This window comes from Nicotiana tabacum, chromosome 19, assembly GCF_000715075.1.
Source record: "Nicotiana tabacum cultivar K326 chromosome 19, ASM71507v2, whole genome shotgun sequence".
NCBI classification, from domain to species: domain Eukaryota; kingdom Viridiplantae; phylum Streptophyta; class Magnoliopsida; order Solanales; family Solanaceae; genus Nicotiana; species Nicotiana tabacum.
Genome location: NC_134098.1, coordinates 120,111,306 through 120,133,271, shown reverse-complemented (window position 1 = coordinate 120,133,271; position 21,966 = coordinate 120,111,306). Strand labels below are relative to the sequence as shown.

The window sequence follows — 21,966 nt, the reverse complement described above, 5'->3', positions numbered from 1 at the left end:
TATAGACTATCATATTAGGAAGAAACTACTCCCAAATTTGAATTGAAAGGTTTTTATTTTTTTATTTTGGTTTTTTATTTTAAAATAATTTTAAAACTCCAACTTGAAACTACTCCCCAATTTGAATTGGCAATTTTTTTTTCAATTTTGTTTTTTATTTTAAAATAATTTTAAAACTCCAATTTTGTTTTGTTAGAAAGTTAGTTTATTTTTTAGTTAGAAATGTAGTTTATTTTGTCTTAACAATGTCACTTGTCTTATTGTGGTTATGCCACTTATCTTAATATTGTGCTTTTGCCTCTCTTTTTATTATATATATAGAAGATATAGATATAGATGTTTATGGGTGTGCAAAGGGTATGAAACAATATTTAAATAATCATAAAAATCACGAGAATAATTGTTTTCATATTTAAATTTTTTTCATTGCGACAAATACACTTATTAGTTCGAAAGAAAACACGATAGGTGATGTTTTCCCGCATTCTTTTTAGCATCATCCCAAAGGCTTTTTAACATTTTCCCCAAAAAAGTATATAGAGAACCTCCGAGTGGCCCCACCACAAGAATGGCGGGACCCAGTTACCTTTAAAATCTTGTCACTTTATCCAGTAAAGCGACAACAACAACCGAATTCAACCTCTCACTAGTACTACGTACTAAAACTGTTGATTCAATCATTATTTTCTCCGAATCCATTGTCCTAAGTTATCACTAGAGAAGACTAAGGTTGTTCTAGGGTTTCTTGTTCTTCAATGGTGGAAATAGGGAGGATAATGTTGGATACAGGATGGTTAGCTGCTCGATCAACAGAGGTAGAAGTCAATGGAGTAGAGTTGACTACTACTCACCCTCCTACTCAACCTGAATCTCCTTGGATGGAAGCTGTTGTTCCCGGAACGTAATGTTTCCTTATTCCTTTATTTTCCTTTTTAGTTTATACAAAATGGCCCCCTTTTGTTTAAGTTTTAGCCAATGTGTGGAGCGTAGTGAATGTGGTGATGGGTAGTGTTCTTTTTGTTAGATTTGAAATGGGAAAGCTTGAATTCAAGACTAAAGTGTTAATTTTTTTTTTTTGTGGGTATTCTGCATTTTCTCCATAGTAATAATACTTAGGCAAGTTGGAATCTGATATTGAGAAGTTTAATTAGTAAAGAGTGTACAACAAACTTAATTTTTTTTAAAATTGTAATTATTATCATGTTCATCAGTGTTGTTGTTTTGTTATTTTGATGATAATTTTAGGATGATTCTTATGGTTTGAACAATTGATTTGGTTATGTTACTTTAGTATGTCTCTGTAGTTTATAAAAGATACAATCTTTTGTGATGAAATGACTTGATTCTCATTCTTATTTGGTCACTAATGAATCCTGGTATTCGCCGCTAGGAAGGATTTTGGAATATGTAGTTTAAACTTCATAAGCCCCATTTGGTAGCTTGCGTCGGGATTTTAAGTTGGTGAAAGATGGAGAGTTGATTAAAAAACTCAGATTTGATATTTTCTTAAATTGCCTAATATGAAGTTTAAAATCAAGCATTGTGGAGATTATGTTTTCTGTTGTTATATCTTCATTTTGTAACTCAAATTGCAGTGTTTTGGGAACTCTGGTAAAGAACAAGCTTGTTCCTGATCCTTTCTATGGGCTGGAGAATGAATCAATTATTGATATTGCTGATTCGGGGAGGGAACACTATACTTTCTGGTTTTTCACCACATTTGACTGTAAGCTGGTATGTCTCACAAAAATACCTGATCTGTTTCACTTGCCTTGGGTGCCTCATTTACTCATAAGAATTTACGCTTCTCATGTGGAAAGTTTTCCACGTTGAATAGCTCGAGCATATTTGTTTAGTCAACTGAATGGATGTTACAATCTGTTCATTTTCCTAGCTGCTTTTGCAATTATTCCCTGTGTTTGTTGCTACAAATGAATGATTGATTTAATTTGTTTCAGTCAAATAATCAACACGTGGATCTTAATTTTCGGGCTATTAACTATTCTGCTGAAGTCTATCTGAATGGGCACAAGGAGGTGCTCCCAAAGGGAATGTTTAGGAGGCATTCTACTGATATTACTAACATTCTGCATCCGGATGGTCAGAATCTGCTGGCTGTGCTTGTTTATCCTCCTGATCACCCAGGGCGAATTCCTCCTCAGGGTGGTCAAGGTGGCGATCACGAGGTATTCTTCAAATTTAAACTTAAGTGTGGAAATCATCTTGAAAAGTATTTATTATTGTCTTTTGAAGGCACAAACTTAAGCCTGTACTTTTTCTAATCTGGGAGAGAGAATTAGTAATGTTCGTAAAATAATTTCTAGATTTACTGTATTCCTGACTTTATGTGAAGGTATTGGCAACTTTTGGTTGTGTTTCTTTGACAGTTGTGTTATTTACAATAAAATTGTTTCAGCAAGAATGTGTTTGTGTCCGCTCATTGTCTATTTCACAAAAGATCAATATTGCAAATACAAGCTTCTCTATAATGTGCGGCATGGTCACTAAATCTCTCTTCTGCATGTCTTAGATTGGGAAAGATGTTGCTGCACAATATGTCGAAGGTTGGGATTGGATGACTCCAATAAGGTGAAGACAAATTATTGTTTCTGAGCCAGTTTTTGCATCGATTTCTTCTATGTAACACTTCTCTTTTGACATTTAGAATTACCATATGATCATATTTAAAAGTATCTCACTTGGCTGAAACATCGGTAATGAGAATTTAGCCTGTATTTTTACATGCATAATCTCAACTCTGCATATGTGAGTTTCGCAAAACATAGCCGGTCCCAAGCTCATATAAAGGAGAAGGAATGCGGTAGGTTGAGGTCTGCATCCCTTGAAGTGGACTTGAATTGCGTAGAATGCATATAGAGGATAATTTGGTCTTGAGGCATAGTTGGTGTCACGACCTCAATGTTCCTCCGTAGGATGTCGTGACAGCACTTAGTCTTTAAGACTAGGTAAGCCTAACAAACATGCGGAATAACTGAAATAATAATTTTAAAGTCTCAAAACTTCAACAATTATATAAAATAAAATCTGCAACTCAACATGTACAACTCCCAAAACCCGGCGAAATATGAGTCACAAGCTTTATGAAGTGATACTAAATATCTCTATACAATAGTGTCTAAATAAGGACAAGGAAATAAAATAATCCAGGTGGAGGGGGACTCCAAGGCCTGCAGACGTTGGCAGGTGTACCTTGAAGTCTCCACGCACGGACTCTACTCAGTGACCCCGGACTGGTAGGAAGTACCTGGATCTGCACAAAAAGATGTGCAGAAGCGTAGCATGAGTACACCACAACAGTACCCAGTAAGTGCCAAGCCTAACCTCGGTAGAGTAGTGACGAGGTCAGGTCAAGGCCTTACTGGAATAAATAAAAGATTGAACAAATATAAGGCAGTGTAATAATGACAGTAATGAAATTGAAACAATAAATAGCATATCAAGTTAGCTACACGGAACTAAAGCAATTAGTGCAACACGGAGAAACAATTAATAATATGCTAAGGAAACAACAACCAAAGACAACTGCAAAAACGGAGATGCCAACAAGAGTCACGATCGAGATACCGCCTCGTAGTCTCAAATCACAAGAATAAATCACAATCTTTCCTTATATCACCGCGAGAGCCTTTACATTTTGTTTTGAAAATCATTTTTCCCGAAATAGCATCCCGCGTTTTAGCCCACCTTATCACATGAGACAAATCCTTGTCCAACTGGACTAAGCTGAAATCCAACACATGAGACGGATCACCGTGATACTTTCGGAGCATTGAAACATGGAATACTGGATGAACTGCAGCTAGACTAGGTGCCAGTGCAAGCTTGTAGGCCACATCTCCAATCCTCTCAAGAATCTCAAAAGGTCTGATATACCTTCTGTCTACAAGCATTATACCAAAAAGAAGAGAAACCTTCCCAAGATGTTTAACATATATAATGTCATCGATTTAAAAGTTTGTGGCGTGGATATTTTATTATGCTATAACTTGATGTATCTGAATTGTGCCTGCTGGATAATCTCAAATCTTAAGAAACGCCAAATCTTTGTATTGAGATCAGATTCAAGTAACTTGAGGCTATCCCTTCTGCTCCTCGGAAAAGTACATTAAGCAATTGAATAGTACACTATTTACTTGTTTGTCTTTCTACATTTCTGGTCAGAGGTTTATGGGTGATGGCCGATGGGCTCTTCATTCGGCAACAATCAAATGAAAGATTCATATAAATCACTTGCATATAAGTTGTAGTTTCCAGGCCCACAAAAAAAATCATGTTTTATGAACCTATAAAGAGGTCAACAAGGAGAAATTTTGTTGTAAATAATAAGCAATCATTTTGTCATCTTATAAGTTAATTCAGTAAATATCAAGTCGACAACTCATATATTAATGTTTTGCATTAGTCGGAAAAGACTGTTACTTGGAAAATGCAAACGTACTGTTCCTCCCATTTTCTTGGATCCGTTTGGATAAATTCACAACACCATATTGCCAAGTGCAGTTTTTCTAAAACAAAATAAAGCAGGACTATCTCGCCTTAAATGTTAAACCGCTGTATGATGTTCATTATTACAGGGATAGGAACACTGGCATCTGGGATGAGGTTTCCATTACTGTTACAGGGGTAAGATTTCAATCAAAATCTTATACTAGATCATGAATGTTTAGTCTGCTTCTTTGAACAATCATATGAAATTCTTATAGTTTCTATTGTGAACTTTGTTTTCCAGACTTGTGTATCTTTTTTAACCACAAAACTGTTGGAAACTATCTGTTTTTACGATTTTGGGTGTTAGTGGTCAACTTTTCTTTTCCTTTATATTTTTTGTTCTTTTTGAATTTTGTTATGTGATGTTGTGGTGCGGCTTTCACAATTCGTCAAGAAAAGCCAATGATTTCATAGCCCTGAGGTTTTATATGCTGAGTTTTTCTTTTTGTGGTTAATATATAGTTCCTGATTCAGATTAAATACCAATTCTGGTGCAGCCAGTGAAAATAGTAGATCCCCACTTGGCCTCAACTTTTTTTGATGGCTACAAGAGGGTATATTTACACTCTACGATAGAGTTGGTCAACAAAAGTGCCGGGGTAGCTGAGTGTTCGCTGAACATTCAAGTGTCAACTGAACTTGAAGAAAATACTTTCTTAATTGAGCATCTTGAGACACAACATTTGTCTATCTCTCCAGATGCCAACATTCATTATACATTTCCTCAGGTTAGTTTCTTGTTTCTCTCTCTTTCTCTCTCCTTTTCTTTTACCTTTTTTTTTTCCTTTGCTTCTGTTAAGAAATGTACCTTGGGCTTAACTCAATCCTGAAGCTGGCTCATTAGGGGAGGATTGCCCAAGTCCGTATAAGGAAAAAACCAACCTGCCTAACTCAACCCAAAAGCTAACTCATGAGAGGAGGATTCCGCAATTGCATATAAGGAGACAACAAGTCCATTCCCTATTCAATGTGGCACTTTAATCTACTATAACAGATTCTAATAGTAACACTAATACAGTTTTTTCTACTTCCTGTCACACCCCTTTTTCACCTTAACCCTTTTAAATAAAATAAAAAGTATTTAAAGCTCAAAAGGGGTAACAGAAGATAAAAGTGTTCGGATAGCAGAATAAAATGGCTTCGTCATACCAAACCTTGAGAATTCCGAGTACAAATCATGCAATTGAGAATAAGCATAAGAACCTTACACACTATCTGTTGACGGCATCAACACAAATACAGAGTGCCAACGGGTAGTACCTTTGTCCCAACGAATGACCCTTGCCAGTTCCAGAGCAGACTTGACTCAACTTTATCTTGATGTAGAAGGATGTATTTCAATACTGACTGGTCTACCTCAAATTTCTCGAGAAACATTTCCTTGTTGTATGCTCTTATCAACCTATTGACTTCCCAGACTAACTGACTCAACTTCACTCAAATCAAGCTTCAGGTTATCTTTGAACGCGTGGATCTTTACCTGTTTCCTCAAATGCATCTTCTTTATCATGTTCAAAATTGTGTTTCGTTATTCCATGATTAGACTAGCTTTCAAGATCCAGCTAAAAACTCCGCATGTATGTCATGTCACTAGAACTGGCGTGAAAAGAACTATATACAAGAAAAAACTAAACAAACAGACTAGAAATAACAAAAGACGAAAATCACATTTGACCAAAGGATAGAAAGATGGAACATTAAAATAAGTAGAATAAAACCTAGGTTAAAACCCTGAAACAACCCGGATGACAGACCTAAAGACACAAAAAAAAAGACTCATCAAGACATGCCAAATAGAGGGATAAAAGGGTTTGAATCACCAGAACAAACAAGATAAAAATCTGGATTACACCCGCAAAATAACCTAGATAGTAGAAAGGACGACAAATAAGCTATCGAAACTCCTTCTAACGAGGAGAGGAGGTGATTTCTAATTACCAAGCTTGAGATCTTAGCAACTGAGTTGCATATCAAAATCACTGAAACCTTCATCAATTTCAAACATATTGTCCTCTGCAAATGGCTTATTGACTCCTTTGACCAACCCCTCCTCATCACTGACTGTTGGATTCAAGACTGACAACCTAAGGGATTTTGCAGTAAAAGACTCACCAAAGAACATGGAAGAACTCCGATATTCTTTGTCTTCGCAAATCATCCCAACAATTTGAGTGTTGTCGTGTAGCGGTAGAGGATTCTGTATGACACTTGGGGTATTACTGCCTTGTACCTCAACTATCCCCTATTGAATCATCCTTTCTATTTCTTTTTTTAAAGAACGACAATCTTCAGTGCTATGCCCTTGGACAAAGTGGTACATGCACCGTACAATAGGATCGCAACCTTTTACATATTGATTAGGAGTATAGCCGAGAAGCGGCTCAATCAAGCCAGAATGTTTTAACTTTTCAAACAAGCTTGTGTAGGACTCCCTGATTGGTGTGTAATTCTCATTATGCCTTTGTTCCCCTCCATGCCCCTGTTCTTTTTAGGGTTATAGGGTGCTCGAAAATGTTGTGAAGGCGAACGAGAATTCTGCGATGTTGGCGCTCGCCAGAGGGAGTGACTCAGTGATCGAACAAATGGATGGGCATTGTACGGAGGACAATACTGGGGTTGGATTATATAGAGCTTGGGTGTAGGCTTGGGGTTGGGGTCGAGGCTGAGTGTACTGGTGAGGCGGACCCCTTGGACCATGCCATGGTCCAAAGACAACCATAGCAATATCATCATTTTTCTTCTAGCCTAACAAACCTCTCGTGCCGTTTTGGATTGCCTGCGTGGTTGCTTTTTTAGCGGAGTAGCTCATGATCTTGCTTGACTTGAGTCCCTCCTCTACCATTTCTCCCATCATTACCACATCGTTAAAAGGCTTTCCCATGGCTGAGATCAAGTGGCCAAAGTAAGTAAGCTCTTGGGGTTGTAGAAAATATTTAACCATCTCGTCTTCTTCCATCGTGGGATTGACCCGGGCAGCTTGTTCTTTCCATCTGAGCCCGGGCTCCCTAAAGCTTTCATTAGGCTTCTTTTTTATCTTGGTCAGGGACATGCGATCTGGGACAATGTCTATATTGTACTGAAAGTGCTGGGCAAAGGCCTGAGCCATATCATCCCATATGTACCACTTGCTAGCATCTTGCCGGGTGTACCATTCAAGGGCGGCTACACTCAAACTCTGACTGAAATAGGCCATCAACAACTCGTCTTTTTCGCCAATATCATCTTACTGCAATAACCTCTCAAATGGGTCACGGGATCTCTATGTCTGTCATACAAATCAAACTTCGGCATCTGAAACCCAACATGCAGTTGGACGTCAGGGAACAAACATAAGTCCTTGTAAGACACATTTACTTTGCTCCCTATTCCTTGTATGTTCCTTAAAGACTGCTCTAGAATTTTCACCTTCATGGATATCTCATCTTGCTCCACATTCTTAGCGAGTTTTTTCGTTTCAATGGGAGGGTCAAAGTGAGTGGTATAGCAATAGGGATCCGAAACCTTGAAAATTGGTTTTGGAGCATAGTATCGGGCATCAAGAACTTTGAATGCGGGTGCACTAGAAGATCGAGGGATGGTGGCTTATGGAGAAGCTACGAAAACAGGAGTGGTTTAATGGAGCGGTATATGAGGTAGTTTTGGCAGGTAGGGCGTGAAAGGCTGGGATGAGGTGCCAGGGTAGTTGTGGTAAAGGGTAAAGCCTGGTGCATGTTGAGGGGAAAGGTCAGCAGTAATGGGAATCTGGGGTCACCTTGATCCAAGCTTGGTACATCTCTGCCATATGTTGTTTCAACCTTTAGACCTCTTCTTTCAACTCAGATTCCGATTCCACAATCTCCCATGATGGATCAACAACACCCGTGTCCAATTCCATACTAGCCGGCTGCCTTGCTCTTTGACCTAGTGTTGTATGGATGACTCGCCAGAGTGCAATAAACTAACCACCTTCCTGAATGACAATAATATAGATAACAAAGAGGAGCAAAACAAAGCCAACATGTTAGCGTTAGGGCATTTATCAAAAAAATAATATCACATTACGTGCAATGCACCTAGCAACAATTAATGGTTCTAGAATGACTTTGAGGGACACAAGGTCATATAGCATCATCCCAATTTGCTCGTTCCCACCTTCCTCTTTTCTTTCCTCTTTAACACTCCTTGGTTTACTCATTTTCTTTCCGCTCTTTGTCTTTCTGATTATCACTCTATTCTTTTTCCTCATTTCCCACGTTCCACAACTTCATTTTAATTTTAAAAATGATTCGATCGAACCCGATGTAGGTTGCCTACGTATCATGTCAAACATGAATCAGACCAAGCGTGGTTTTGGAAAAGTGATGGACTAAATAAACTAAGAAAATAAAAATCTTTTTGAATTTTTCATTTATAATTTTTTTTGGTTTTCAGCTACAAAATAGAAAGTACGATAACAAAAGACTCGACAAACTCAACTAGACTGTGACAGACTCTGACACCACCCAAATGACTCAATACAACCAAACAAGACTAGAAAGTAAAAGACAACTTAAAACAGACTCTAAAGATATAAATAAAAGCCTCCTCATGCAGTTCCTGAATGCTATGGTCCTGGCTGGGACGGGTCTGATGAGATCCAGAGAGCCGTGTCAATCCTGTCGAATCCAAACTTTGTATTATACCCTGCAAGGACGCCTCGAAGCTAGGAATGAGAACCAAGTAATGTGCGCCTGCATCTGGAAGACTGACTCTGGTGAGGTACTTACGGTGTTGCCCTATGTTCTCTGCCAACTGTGATCTCAAAGACTAAAATGTAGCCCGAATCCCGATCCTCTCTACTGCGTGGGCCTCCTCTGCCTGGCTAAATCGGTCCATCAGTTGTCTAAGCAATATTCGGGAGGTGGTCTACTCATCAAATACTTCTCTAACACGTCGGGGCAATGGTCTGCTAACTCCCCGTTGAGTAGACTGTAGCCATATGAAATACTCATGGGTATACCCAGGTGAATGAGGGTCATGTGCTAAAGTATCTCTACCCATTTTCGTTGCATGGCTCCAATAGGTCTGAATGTCGTCCTCCCTATGTGCTATAATGTCAATCTCCCTAATAAAGTTACAAGAATCAGGGATGTAAGGAACCTCCTGTCGTCTTCCTAGCTGACGAATCACTCTTAGCAGGGGTATATGACCTAGTACACCAAAGTCCAATCAATACCAAGAAATCTTGCACGCGGGACCCTACTAAGATCACGTCCAAATCAAGCCAAAGGTATGACCACAATATCTGCTCCTCGGTCAAAGATCCCAAGTACTCAATCCAAGCCTGAACTCCTAGTGGTAAGGCAAACTTATCGAACTTCATCCTATGCTCGATGCACTTCACTCGATCTCTCAAGCAACGATCAATCACATCTTTCTCGAACAAAGTGGCAGGATATAGATGCTCTATCAACCATAGCTGCAACAACAAGTTGCTACCCTCCAAGAACCTCTCACCTTCTCAAATCCTGGTCAAAGCTCGGTTAATTTCAGCCAAAATTGTCGGAACCGGGGTGACCTTACTACTGTGTTCATCATGGAAAAGTGCGAAGGCTACCGATCCCAGACGCGTGCTAATGTGTCTACCCTCCAAAGGGAATACTAAAAGACCCCAAAAAGCAATAACGAAGACCATATGATGCCTTTTCTTCCAAGAATCATATGATATGGAAAACTCATCTATGAAAGTCTCATACCCAGTAGGACGAGCAAACCTCTTAAACAAAATGTACAATGACACTCAAGATTGATCCAAACATCCCATATGACTATCTAAGTCCATCTCTATGATCTTAAGGAACCTTGTGCTTGGATAAGCCCTTGTGTAAATCAACTCCTTGTCTAAATATGGTAGACGAGTCAACCCGGCTATCTCAATTAAAGTTGGTGTATCTCATGATCCCCAAACTTAAATACCATACCCCGTGGGTCCCAAAATGTAACCATTGCCTCTACCAGGCCGGGACGCGGGGTAATGTCCATCAAAGAAATAAGAGTGCCTAACTTATTCATCAGGTCATATTGCTCGAGTAATGTGAACATGTTTCACCACTAGCCCTGGTATGTGGATCAATACCTGAATGATAAGGATAAGGCCAAATAGAGTTAGCGACTCAATAACACTTTCCATTGGGCACATGCAAGACATGATTAAGGCTATTTTGCAAAATGGCCTACGTGACCGAAAGATGGCTAGAAGTGCAAACTCAACAAATGTGGCCTTTAAGACATGGAAATACCTCACAAGGGCCTATGTGGCACCAAACTCCTAGGAATCACAGTCTCCAAAATTATTTTGCAAAAATGACTCTACTTTGCAGAAATGGCCTACATGGCCAAAAATGGCTAAGCATGCAAGTTCAGCAGGAATGGACTTTAAGACGAGAGGACATCTTGTTATGACTTAGGACACTAGGATATGGGTCAACAAGTCACTTTTGCGAAAATGATCATATTTGCAAAAAATGGCCGATGTGGCCGAAAGTGACTACATATGCAAGGCTTGGCTACAACCCCCAAAACCAAGACCTTGAGACTCACTAGGAAGATGAGGAAAGATCGGACCCTAAGTGGGTTGCCTACGTATCCCATCCCGAAAGACGAGAATCAGATTCGCGTAGTTCGTGAGGTTTGGCCAAAATTGAAAAGGCTTGCAGAAATGGTCAACTGGGCTTGAGAATGAGTTGTTTTTGAATTTTTTGTAAAAAATGGTATAAAAGTGTAAAATATTTTTGGAATTTTCATTTATTTTGGAAAACTATGAAAGAAAAATGTGAGTGGGCTCTACTTGCTTCATTTTTGTAATTCACCCTCTTTTCTTTCCCATCCTTCCCCAACAAGCAATGGTCCTCCAAATGACCCTTTTACCCTTAAAGAATGCATTATATAGCACATATGGATTGGGGGCCTTTTTTGGTCGCGTGCCCACTTTGGCATAATTTGGATAGGCCTCCTACAAAGGGACACGGTGCCTGGGACCGAGCCCTGCCAAGTCCTAATGACATGATTGCAAATAAGAATGACCTAAAGACTGCCCTACGTTTGGGGTTCACTAGACAAGGCAATTCGGGGCGGCACGTGGTCGATGACGGCTGGTCTAGCTGTCCGCCCACCCTAGCTGTTCGCTGACGTCCAACTGCCTGCTGGATTTAAGATGTCGAAGTTTGATTTGTATGACGGACATGGAGATCCCGTGGCCCATTTGAGAGGTTATTGTAGTAAGACGAGAGGTGCTGGCGGAAAAGACGAGTTGTTGATGGTCTATTTCAGTCAGAGTTTGAGTGGGGCCGCCCTGGAATGGTACACCCGGCAAGATGCTAACAAGTGGTACGCATGGGATGATATGGCTCAGGCCTTTGCCCGGCACTTTCAGTACAATATAGACTTTATCCCAGATCGCCTGTCCCTGACCAAGATAGAAAAGAAGCCTAATGAAAGCTTTAGGGAGTCCGGGCTCAGATGGAGAGAATAAGCTGCCCGGGTCAATCCCACGATGGAAGAAGACGAGATGGTTAAGTATTTTCTACAAGCCCAATAGTACTTTGGCTACTTGAACTCAGCCATGGACAAGCCTTTTAACGATGTGGTAAAGATGAGGGAAATGGTAGAGGAGGGACTCAAGTCAAGCAAGATCATGAGCTACTCCGCTAAAAAAGCAACCACGCAGGCAATCCAAAACGACACGGGAAGTTTGTTAGGCAAGAAGAAAAAGGATGATGTTGCTATGGTTGTCTCTGGACCATGGCATGGCCCAAGGGGTCTGCCTCACCAGTACACTCAGCCTCGACCCCAACCCCAAGCCTACACCCAAGTTCCATATAATCCACCCCAGTATTGTCCTCCGTACAATGTCTAGCCATTTGTCCAATCACTGAGTTACTCCCTCTGGCGAGCGCCAATGTCGCAAAATTTTCGTTCGCCTTCGAGCACCTATAACCCTAAAAAACAGGGGCATGGAGCGGAACAAAGGCAGAAAGATAATTTCACGCCAATCAGGGAGTCCTACACAAGCTTGTTTGAAAAGTTAAAACATTTCGGCCTGATTGAGCCGCTCCTCGGCTATACTCCTGATCCATATGTAAAGGTTTTGATCCTACTGTATGGTGCATGTACCACTCTGTCCAAGGGCATATCATTGAAGATTGTCGTTCTTTGAAAAGAGAAATAAAAAGGATGATTCAAGAGGGGATAGTTGTGGTCCAAGGTAGTAATACTCCAAGTGTCACACAGAATCCTCTACCACTACACGACAACACTCAAATTGTTGGGATGATTTGCGATGACAAAGAATATCGGGGTTCTTCCAAGTTCTTTGGTGAGTCTTTTACTGCAAAATCCCTTAGGCTATCAGTCTTGAATCCAACAGTTAGTGTTGAGGAGGGGTTGGTCAAAGGAGTCAATAAGCCATTTGTGGAAGACAATATGTTTGAAATTGATGGTCTCAGTGATTTTTATGTGCAACTCAGTGGCTAAGATCTGGAGCTTGATAATTAGAAATCACCTCCTTTCCTCGTTAGGAGTCTCGGTAGCTTATTTTGTCGTCTTTTCTACTATCTAGGTTATTTTAGTATTGTAATACAGATTTTATCTTGTTTGTTTTGTGAATCAAACCCTTCTATTCCTCTATTTGTCCTGTCTTGATGAGTCTTGTTTTGTTTTGTGTCTTTAGGCCTGCCATCCGGATTGTTTCAGGGTTTTAACCTAGATTTTATTCTGCTTATTTTGATGTTCCAATCCGTCTATCCTTTGGTCAAATGTGATTTTCGTCTTTTGTTATTTTTAGTCTGTTTGTTTAGTTTTTTCTTGTATAGTTCTCTTCACGTCAGTTCTAGTGACATGACATGCATGCAGAGTTTTTAGCTAGATCTTGAAAGCTAGTCTAATCATGGAATAACGAAACATAATTTTGAACATGATAAAGAAGATGCATTTGAGGAAACAGGTAAAGATTCACGCATTCAAAGATAACCTGAAGCTTGATTTGAGTGAAGTTGGGTCAATTAGTCTAGGAAGTCAAGAGGTTTATAAGAGCATACAACAAGGAGATGTTTCTCAAGAAATTTGAGGTAGACCAGTCAGTATTGAAATACATCCTTCCACATCAAGATAAAGTTGAGTCAAGTCTGCTCTGGACTGGCAAGGGTCATTCGTTGGGACAAAGGTACTGCCCGCTGGCACTCTGTGTTTGTGTTGATGCCGTCAAGAGATAGTGTGTAAGGTTCTTCTGCTTATTCTCAATTGCATGATTTGTACTCGGAATCTCAAGATTTGGTACGATGTAGGCATTTTATTCTGCTATCCAAACACTTTTATCTTTTGTTAACCCTTTTGAGCTTTAAATACCTTTATTTTATTTAAAGGGGTTAAGGTGAAAAAGGGGTGTGACACTTCCTTTTCATAAATTAGTCAAAAGAACCCCTTTTGAGCTTTAAATACTTTTATTTTATTTAAAGGGGTTAAGGTGAAAAAGGGGTGTGGCACTTCCTTTTCATAAATTAGTCAAAAGAACTTGTGGGAGATCTTAATTCTAATGTCACATATGTGGCTTCCCACAGGCTAAAAAACATACTGTAGTCTCTCAAGCTTTAAATGGCCTAATTGGGTCTATAGTTGAGAAAACCTTGAGTAGCAGATGGTATAGTACACTCCTTTGTTAGAGGCTTAGAGTACTACTTTAAAAGAAATTTCCAGTTTATGTTGGCATATTCATAAAATTCCAAGTAAAGGTCACACACCATTAGACTTTAGGCTACTGGAAGTTTTCCTTCGTGATTTAATAATAACCCAAGTGTGGTGGCGGGTGTGAAGGTTTCTGTTGCTGAGTTTCAATGTACCTCTTATAATTCTGCCATTTGAATAAAACAGAGATCTGTACAATACTGAGAGAAGGTGCTCGAGCACTTGAGGTGGTACTTCGAGAATTTGTTACACTTTATCTTAGTTTACCAGTTGAAAATGTCTAATGTTCAATGAGGACGTTGGTTTCACCTAAATTGTCCAACTTTGCAAGTTTTCCTCGTGTTTCCGTTCTGAGAACATTGACTTTTTATTCACTCTTTCAATTTGGTGAACAATGGTGTAATGAAATAGGACAATTGCTTCATGAAAAAATATTCTGTTGGGATGTTTGATCCTGTTCATGTGCTGAATTGGCACTTTGTCCTCTGGATGCTCTAAATCGAGTACTCCATTATATATGAAGTTCCTTACTTTTGTTGTTTTTTTATGTTTCCCTTTTCTGGATGTGTCTATTCCATCTCTGTTATTGAGGCTTTTGTAAAATCTGTCAAGTCTTTGCTTTGAAGATCTATCTTCTATGTTGCACTGCTCGGCAGCCTATCTCCTGTTGATTGTTGTCTAAGTGGGTTAAACCTTTCCGTTGCAGCTTTATTTCTACAAACCCAATTTATGGTGGCCTAACGGAATGGGAAAGCAACATCTTTACAATGTTGAGATTACTGTTGATGTGCAAGGTTATGGAGAGTCGGATACATGGAGTCACCATTTTGGATTTCGCAAAATTGAGAGTCATATAGATAGTGCTACAGGTGGAAGGTGAAATCTAACTTTGAAATCTCCTCTTCCTTTGTCTTCTCCAGAGTAATAGTAGGTTGTCTCATGAGTTGATATAATGATGTAAATTTGACTTTGTTTTCTTATCAGGTTGTTTAAGGTAAATGGACAGCCAATATTCATCCGTGGGGGTAATTGGATCCTGTCAGATGGATTATTGCGGCTTTCAAAGGAAAGATACAAGACAGATATCAGATTCCATGCTGATATGAACTTCAACATGATGCGTTGTTGGGGTGGGGGACTGGCTGAGAGACCTGAGTTTTATCATTATTGTGACTTATATGGTCTACTGGTAAGAACGCTCACCTCTTACCCGACGCTCTCTGTGTTTGAGGTTCTGGCTATGTTATTTACGTGTTGGTGTGCTATGATTTGCATGGGCGTGTTCTAATTTGTGTATTTGAAAAGGTGACTTCTTGATTGCAGAACCAGATGCCATTGTTTTAAGGATTACGTTATTGATGCAAAGGTAATCACTGTAAAGTGTATACTGGTGGTATATAAAAGGTAGAAAATCTAGACAAGATATTGGATTTTTCACAAATATCATCCAATCGGGCATATTAACTGAAATGTCATAGGTGGACCAAAATGTTACAATTATTGCAACTCTCCCATATTTTCATTGTTCTCCTGAATAGAATCTGATCACTCATTAAACCCCCTTTCGAATTTCTCGTTGTCTAAACTTTTAAGTTGTAGAGCATTCCTCCTTACCCTGCTTTGTATGCCTGTGCGGCTGTCCTTTGAATTTCTTGAGCATGTGGATTGAAAGTAAAACAGAAGCCCACTTGCTGTTCGCTTCTAAAGGGTTCGGAGAAAAAAATCTCTAGGCGGTTTTGTTGGCAATTAATGTGGTTTTTCTTTAGAGACGGTGATTTTTGCAATATCAGTAGTGGTTGTCCATATATCCTGCTAGGCAGATGAAGCATTGATTTATTCACTTGGCTCTTTAGAGCAGAAGCATTGATTGGTCTTTATGTACAGAGTATATACACAATCTGGTTTCCTTAGAAGTCTTGAACTGATCGCTTGCTTTTAATATATAAACTTGCTACGTTTATTCACTGTGTGGAATTCCTTGCAAAGTGGATAGAATACACAAAATTGGTATCTGCTTCAAATACCCTTTAAAACATTATAACTGGAGTTACTCGGATATAAAGTCATGATCTAACACTTTGGTACTGTGAGAAGGCACGGGAGAAAATATGTTATTGATATTGGATGAACAATACAATACAAGAGGTCCTTATTTATAGCTATACTATACAAGGACATACTACTCCTCTACCAATGTGGGACAATACTACACTATATACATGCTGTAAACTAACACTCCCCCTCAAGCCGGTGCATACAAATCATATGTACCGAGCTTGTTACATATATAACCAATACGAGGACCAGTGAGAGACTTGGTGAAAATATCTGCAAGTTGATCATTCGACCTCACAAACTTTGTAGCTATCTCTCCTGAAAGTATCTTTTCTCTGACAAAGTGACAATCAATCTCAATGTGTTTAGTTCTCTCATGGAACACCGGATTTGATGCAATATGAAGGGCAACTTGATTATCGCACACAAGTTCCATCCGACTGATTTCACTAAATTTCAACTCCTTGAGCAATTGTTTGGTCCAGACTAGCTCACATGTTGCCATAGCCATTGCTCGATATTCTGCTTCTGCACTAGACCGAGCAACTACATTCTATTTTTTGCTCTTCCAGGACACCAAATTTCCTCCTACTAAAACACAATATCCAGACGTAGAACGTCTATCAGAAGGTGATCCTGCCCAATCAACATCTGAGTATCCAATGATCTGTTCATGACCTTGATCCTCAAAGAGTAACCCTTTGCCTGGAGTCAATTTTATATATCGAATAATGCAGACAACTGCATCCCAATGACTATCACAGGGAGAATTCATAAACTGACTTACAACACTCACAGGATAAGAAATGTCGGGTCTAGTCACTGTGAGATAATTTAATTTTCCAACCAGCCGCCTATAGCTTGCAGGATCGCTAAGCGGCTCCCCCTGTCCTGGCATAAGTTTAGAATTCGGATCCATCAGAGTGTCAACAGGTCTGCAACCTATCATCCTCGTCTCCTCAAGAATGTCTAAAGCATATTTTCTTTGAGAAATAACAATACATGAGCTAGACTGGGCAACCTCAATACCTAGAAAGTACTTCAATCTGCCTAGATACTTAGTTTAGAAGTGCTGGAAGAGATGCTGCTTCAGATTGGTAATACCATCCTGATCATTGCCAGTAATAACAATATCATCAACATAGACTACCAGATAAATACAGAGACTTGAAGCAGAGAGCCGATAAAACACAGAGTGATCAGCTTCACTACGAGTCATGCCAAACTCCTGGATAACCGTGCTGAACTTACCAAACCAGGTTCGAGGAGACTGCTTTAGACCATAAAGTGACCGACGCAAGCGACATACAAGGCCACGAGACTCCCCTGAGCAACAAAACCAGGTGGTTGCTCCATATAAACCTCATCCTCAAGATCACCGTGAAGAAAGACATTTTTAATGTCCAGCTGATAGAGGGGCCAATGGCGAACCGCAACCATAGATAGAAAAAGACGGAGTAATCGAGATAATAATTCATCAACTGTCGTGACAGACGGACTAGCCAAAATCTGGTCGCGTACTGAATCAAGATCATTAGGAAGTCCAGAGAGGGTAAGAACGAGAAACATCTTCTGTCGCTGCTCTTGTTGTTTTTCCACACTAGCAGAAACTGGCATCAACTTCTCAAATTCCTCCATGACTGCCTGTACTTGACCCAAGTAAGTAGACATATCCAATTTCTGCTTCTTTAAGTTTGTCATCCGCGATATCACATCATAGAAACAAGATATGTCATTAGTGTATAAGGTGCGTGCCTTTGCCCAAACCAAATAACATGTCTGGAATGGACGAAACAAGGGCATCAACTTGGAATCAATAGATCGCCACAAGATGCTACATAACTGAGCATCGATTGCCCAAAGTGCTATTGCCTTTTCATCTCCATCGCTAGACTGTTTGATTAGATGATCTTGAACACCTTGACCCCTACACCATAACTCGACAGATGAAACCCAAGCTAAGTAGTTTGAACCTCCCATTAAAGGTTCCGAGGTAATAATAGCACTAGAGCTTCCAGAACTCATGTTTCTAGACCCAAAAGCATTAAATCCCAAAGACATTGTTGCAAATTATTACTAAATAAGAGAAAGAATCAACTGTAATCCACTGAAACAGAGTACGGAAACAGAGAAACAAAATATTGAAATACTGTAGCTGCCGGAATTCACTGTAGTTGTCGGAATAGTACTGTAGCTGCCGGAAAAAAACTCAAAGTTGTCGGAATGAAATGAAAACAGTAGGGGTAGGATCGGAATTACCAGGCGACCCAACTGTTCTGAAGGAAGATTTTCAAAAAATGGCTGGAAGTGGTCGTACGCGCCGGCGCGTGAGCTTCTGGTGGCGCGTGGAGGCACGTGAGGAGGCTGCTGCCGGAGCTTTTCACTGGGGTTTGGTCGCCGGACAGTGACGATTCTTGTGGTAGTGTTGGATTTTGCACAACACTGACAGTCTGACAGAAATGAAGTAGATAGAAAACAACCTTAAAAAAGTACTGATTTCTCTTTCTCGGAATCGCTGGAATTTATGCACAGCGATAAGTCTCTCACAATTGCTCTGATACCATGTGAGAAGGCACGGGAGAAAATATGTTATTGATATTAGATGTTTAATACAATACAAGAGGTCCTTATTTATAGCTATACTATACAAGGACATACTACTCCTATTCCAATGTGGGACAAGACTACACTATATACATGCTATAAAGTAACAGGAACAAAAGAGGATGATAATGTGAAAATCTCATTATTTTGCAGGTTTGGCAAGAGTTCTGGATTACTGGAGATTGTGATGGACGAGGTGACCCTGTGTCAAACCCAAATGGCCCACTTGACCATGAACTGTTCTTGCTTTGTGCAAGGGATACCATTAAGCTTTTGAGGAACCATCCTAGTCTTGCCTTGTGGGTTGGGGGAAATGAACAAGTTCCACCACCTGACATCAACGCTGCTTTGAAGAATGATCTACAACTCCATCCATATTTTATGAAGTCAAACGACAGTGACACCTCAGCAATTACTCCTGTTTTGAAGGACCCAAGTCAATATCTAGATGGTACTAGAGTTTACATTCAAGGGTCTATATGGGATGGGTTCGCAGATGGGAAAGGGGACTTCACTGACGGTCCGTATGAAATTCAGAACCCTGAGGACTTCTTCAAGCATGACTACTACAAATATGGCTTTAACCCGGAGGTTGGTAACGTGGGGATGCCGGTAGCAGCTACTATTAGAGCAACTATGCCTCCCGAAGGGTGGCAGATTCCTTTGTTCAAAAAATTATCAAATGGCTACATTGAAGAAGTGCCCAATCCCATATGGAATTACCATAAATACATTCCATATTCCAAACCAGGAAAGGTTCATGACCAGATATTATCATACGGGACGCCGAAAGATCTGGATGATTTTTGTCTCAAGGTGAGTGAAATGTTCCATTGATGTGCAATCGCTCTCATTGATTCTCTTTTATTCTTTCTGCATTTGACTTATTCTATAAATCTTATCAGGCACAGCTTGTTAACTATGTTCAATACAGAGCTCTTTTAGAAGGCTGGACTTCCCAAATGTGGAGCAAATATACAGGTGTTTTGATATGGAAAACTCAAAACCCATGGACTGGTCTAAGAGGCCAGTTTTATGATCATCTCCACGACCAAACAGCAGGATTCTACGGCTGCCGCTCTGCGGCAGAACCAATTCATGTTCAGCTTAATCTGGCAACATATTCTATAGAGGTAATCATTTGCCTAGCACTGTTAGGGGATAAATCTGATAATTTGGCTTAAAAAGTAGAAAGTGGACATACTTGAGCTTTAATAATAAAACTTGAACTTTAGTAATAAATATTGGAGGCTAGACCTGAACTTTACCTTATCAAAAAAAAAAAAAGGAATTCAGAACCCGAACTATGTGGGCATTGTTCAGACTTTTTCTTTGGAACTATTCCTTCTGCTTGTTTCTTCAGGACCGGGAAATAAATGTAGTAGTTATTATTTCTTCCATATCCATTATGTATTACCATGCTTAAAAGGTGCAACTTTTGCACCAAAAAATAGATAATGCTGGAATTAGCATGAGATCTGGAGAAATTTTACTGTTTTCATGATTATTTTCCCAACTGTCCACAGGTTGTGAACACTACGTCGGAGGAACTTTCTAACGTTGCTATAGAAGCCTCAGTTTGGGATTTGGAAGGCGAATGTCCATACTATAAAACCTCTGAAAAACTTACTGTGTCACCCAAAAAAACTATATCTACGTTTGAGATGAAGTATCCAAAGTCAAAGAATCCAAAACCAGTTTACTTTCTTCTTCTCAAACTCTATGATGTGTCCGATTATCGCATATACTCTAGGAACTTTTACTGGTTGCACCTTTCCGGTGGTGATTACAAGCTGTTGGAACCATTCAGGGAGAAAAGACCACCCCTCAAGATAACTTCGCTAACCTTTATAAAAGGATCGACCTATGAAATGCGCATGCATATCCAGAACACATCAAAGAAGCCAAATTCTTACACTGCACTGTATAAAAATAATTTCATCAGAAGAAATGGCAGCTGCGATGAATCGGATTCATCAGAACCTTTTCACCTTTTGGATGGGGAGAAACATGAAATCAGTTTATACGAGAAGATTAGAAGGAACTTTTCAAGGGAACACAGCAAGACGAAGGTTTATGAAGTTAATGGAACGGGAAAAGGAGTTGCTTTCTTTCTTCATTTCTCTGTTCATGCCTCAAAGGAGCACAAGAAAGGTGAAGACACACGTATCCTTCCTGTTCATTACTCCGACAACTATTTCTCACTGGTACCAGGTGAAGTGATGACAGTGACCATTTCCTTTGAAGTACCTCCCGGTGTTACTCCACGGGTCACACTGCATGGCTGGAACCACCACGGTGGGCGTACCATTCCTTAAGCCAATCATCTCCCTACCCAGTGGGATAGTTGTACAATTGCTATGTTGCGTAGACTCTCCAAAATGTTGCTGCACCCGTGTCGGATCTTTCAAAAATGCACTATTTTTGGAGGATCCGACACGCACCCGGCCACATTTTCGGAGAGTCCGAGCAACATAGTACAATTGTAGTAGTTCATGTCATCTTTAGTGCTGGATGTCAAAGTGCTTTCAAGTAGAACGCCCTAAGTCATTTGAAGCAAGACGCAACACTCTTTTGGTGCCTTGTTCAGTTCACCCTTTTTAACACTGTAAAACAGGTGGTCCGAGGATACGAGTCTGGTAATAAGAGCTCTAGTGCTTGTAGAAAACAGTCCTGCTGTGTAGTATAGGAGTTCTGACATTCATGTCATTTTAATCAATAAAAGTTGTTGTAACTTCCATTTAATGCTATGTGCATGAGCACTCCTCCCCATGGAACTGCATTTTGAAAAGTTTCACTTGGTTTATGGATGTGCTATCATTGGGTTTCTATCTAATTAATGTAACAAAGCAGATGTATTCAACAAAGTATTGAGAGAATTTCAAATGCTCAGGTCCGACAAAATCCTTGTGCCAATGGATGTGAAATTTTATGTATATGCAGGTCAGTCCAATCATTAATTGGGGGTTGGCATATGGAAGCAACGGTGCAATGATTTTTTTTTTAGAGTTTAATAGGGAAAAAGAGAAATAGCTGATGATATTTGTCTAATCATTGGTGGACAATTACTTGATAAAACTAATGGTAAGAAGAGGTAAAGTA

The 21,966-nt window shown here is 39.7% G+C and overlaps 1 protein-coding gene across 2 annotated transcripts; it reads left to right on the top strand.

Annotated features, from left to right (window-relative positions):
* The first annotated feature begins 459 nt into the window (after window positions 1-459).
* Window positions 460-21,609, top strand: LOC107762938 (mannosylglycoprotein endo-beta-mannosidase). 2 transcript variants are annotated; one of them, XM_016581329.2, is made up of 11 exons: window positions 460-901; window positions 1,596-1,734; window positions 1,959-2,186; window positions 2,531-2,589; window positions 4,596-4,644; window positions 5,007-5,237; window positions 14,912-15,081; window positions 15,190-15,394; window positions 19,018-19,680; window positions 19,770-19,997; window positions 20,391-21,609. In XM_016581329.2, the coding sequence occupies exons 1-11, from the start codon at window positions 756-758 to the stop codon at window positions 21,180-21,182; spliced, it is 2,910 nt and encodes a 969-aa protein (XP_016436815.2). In that variant the 5' UTR covers window positions 460-755; the 3' UTR covers window positions 21,183-21,609. The 2 variants fall into 2 exon arrangements, with proteins under 2 accessions (XP_016436815.2, XP_016436816.2); XM_016581330.2 differs by lacking the exon at window positions 5,007-5,237 and having other exon boundaries at window positions 619-901.
* Window positions 21,610-21,966: the final 357 nt, after the last annotated feature.

Excerpts from the sequence above, each read along its gene's own strand:
- LOC107762938 (XM_016581329.2), top strand. The coding sequence starts at position 756 with ATGGTGGAAATAGGGAGGATAATGTTGGATACAGGATGGTTAGCTGCT. Across the intron at positions 2,590-4,595 it reads GATTGGATGACTCCAATAAG|GGATAGGAACACTGGCATCT; the intron begins GTGAAGACAAAT and ends TCATTATTACAG. Across the intron at positions 15,395-19,017 it reads GTGACTTATATGGTCTACTG|GTTTGGCAAGAGTTCTGGAT; the intron begins GTAAGAACGCTC and ends ATTATTTTGCAG.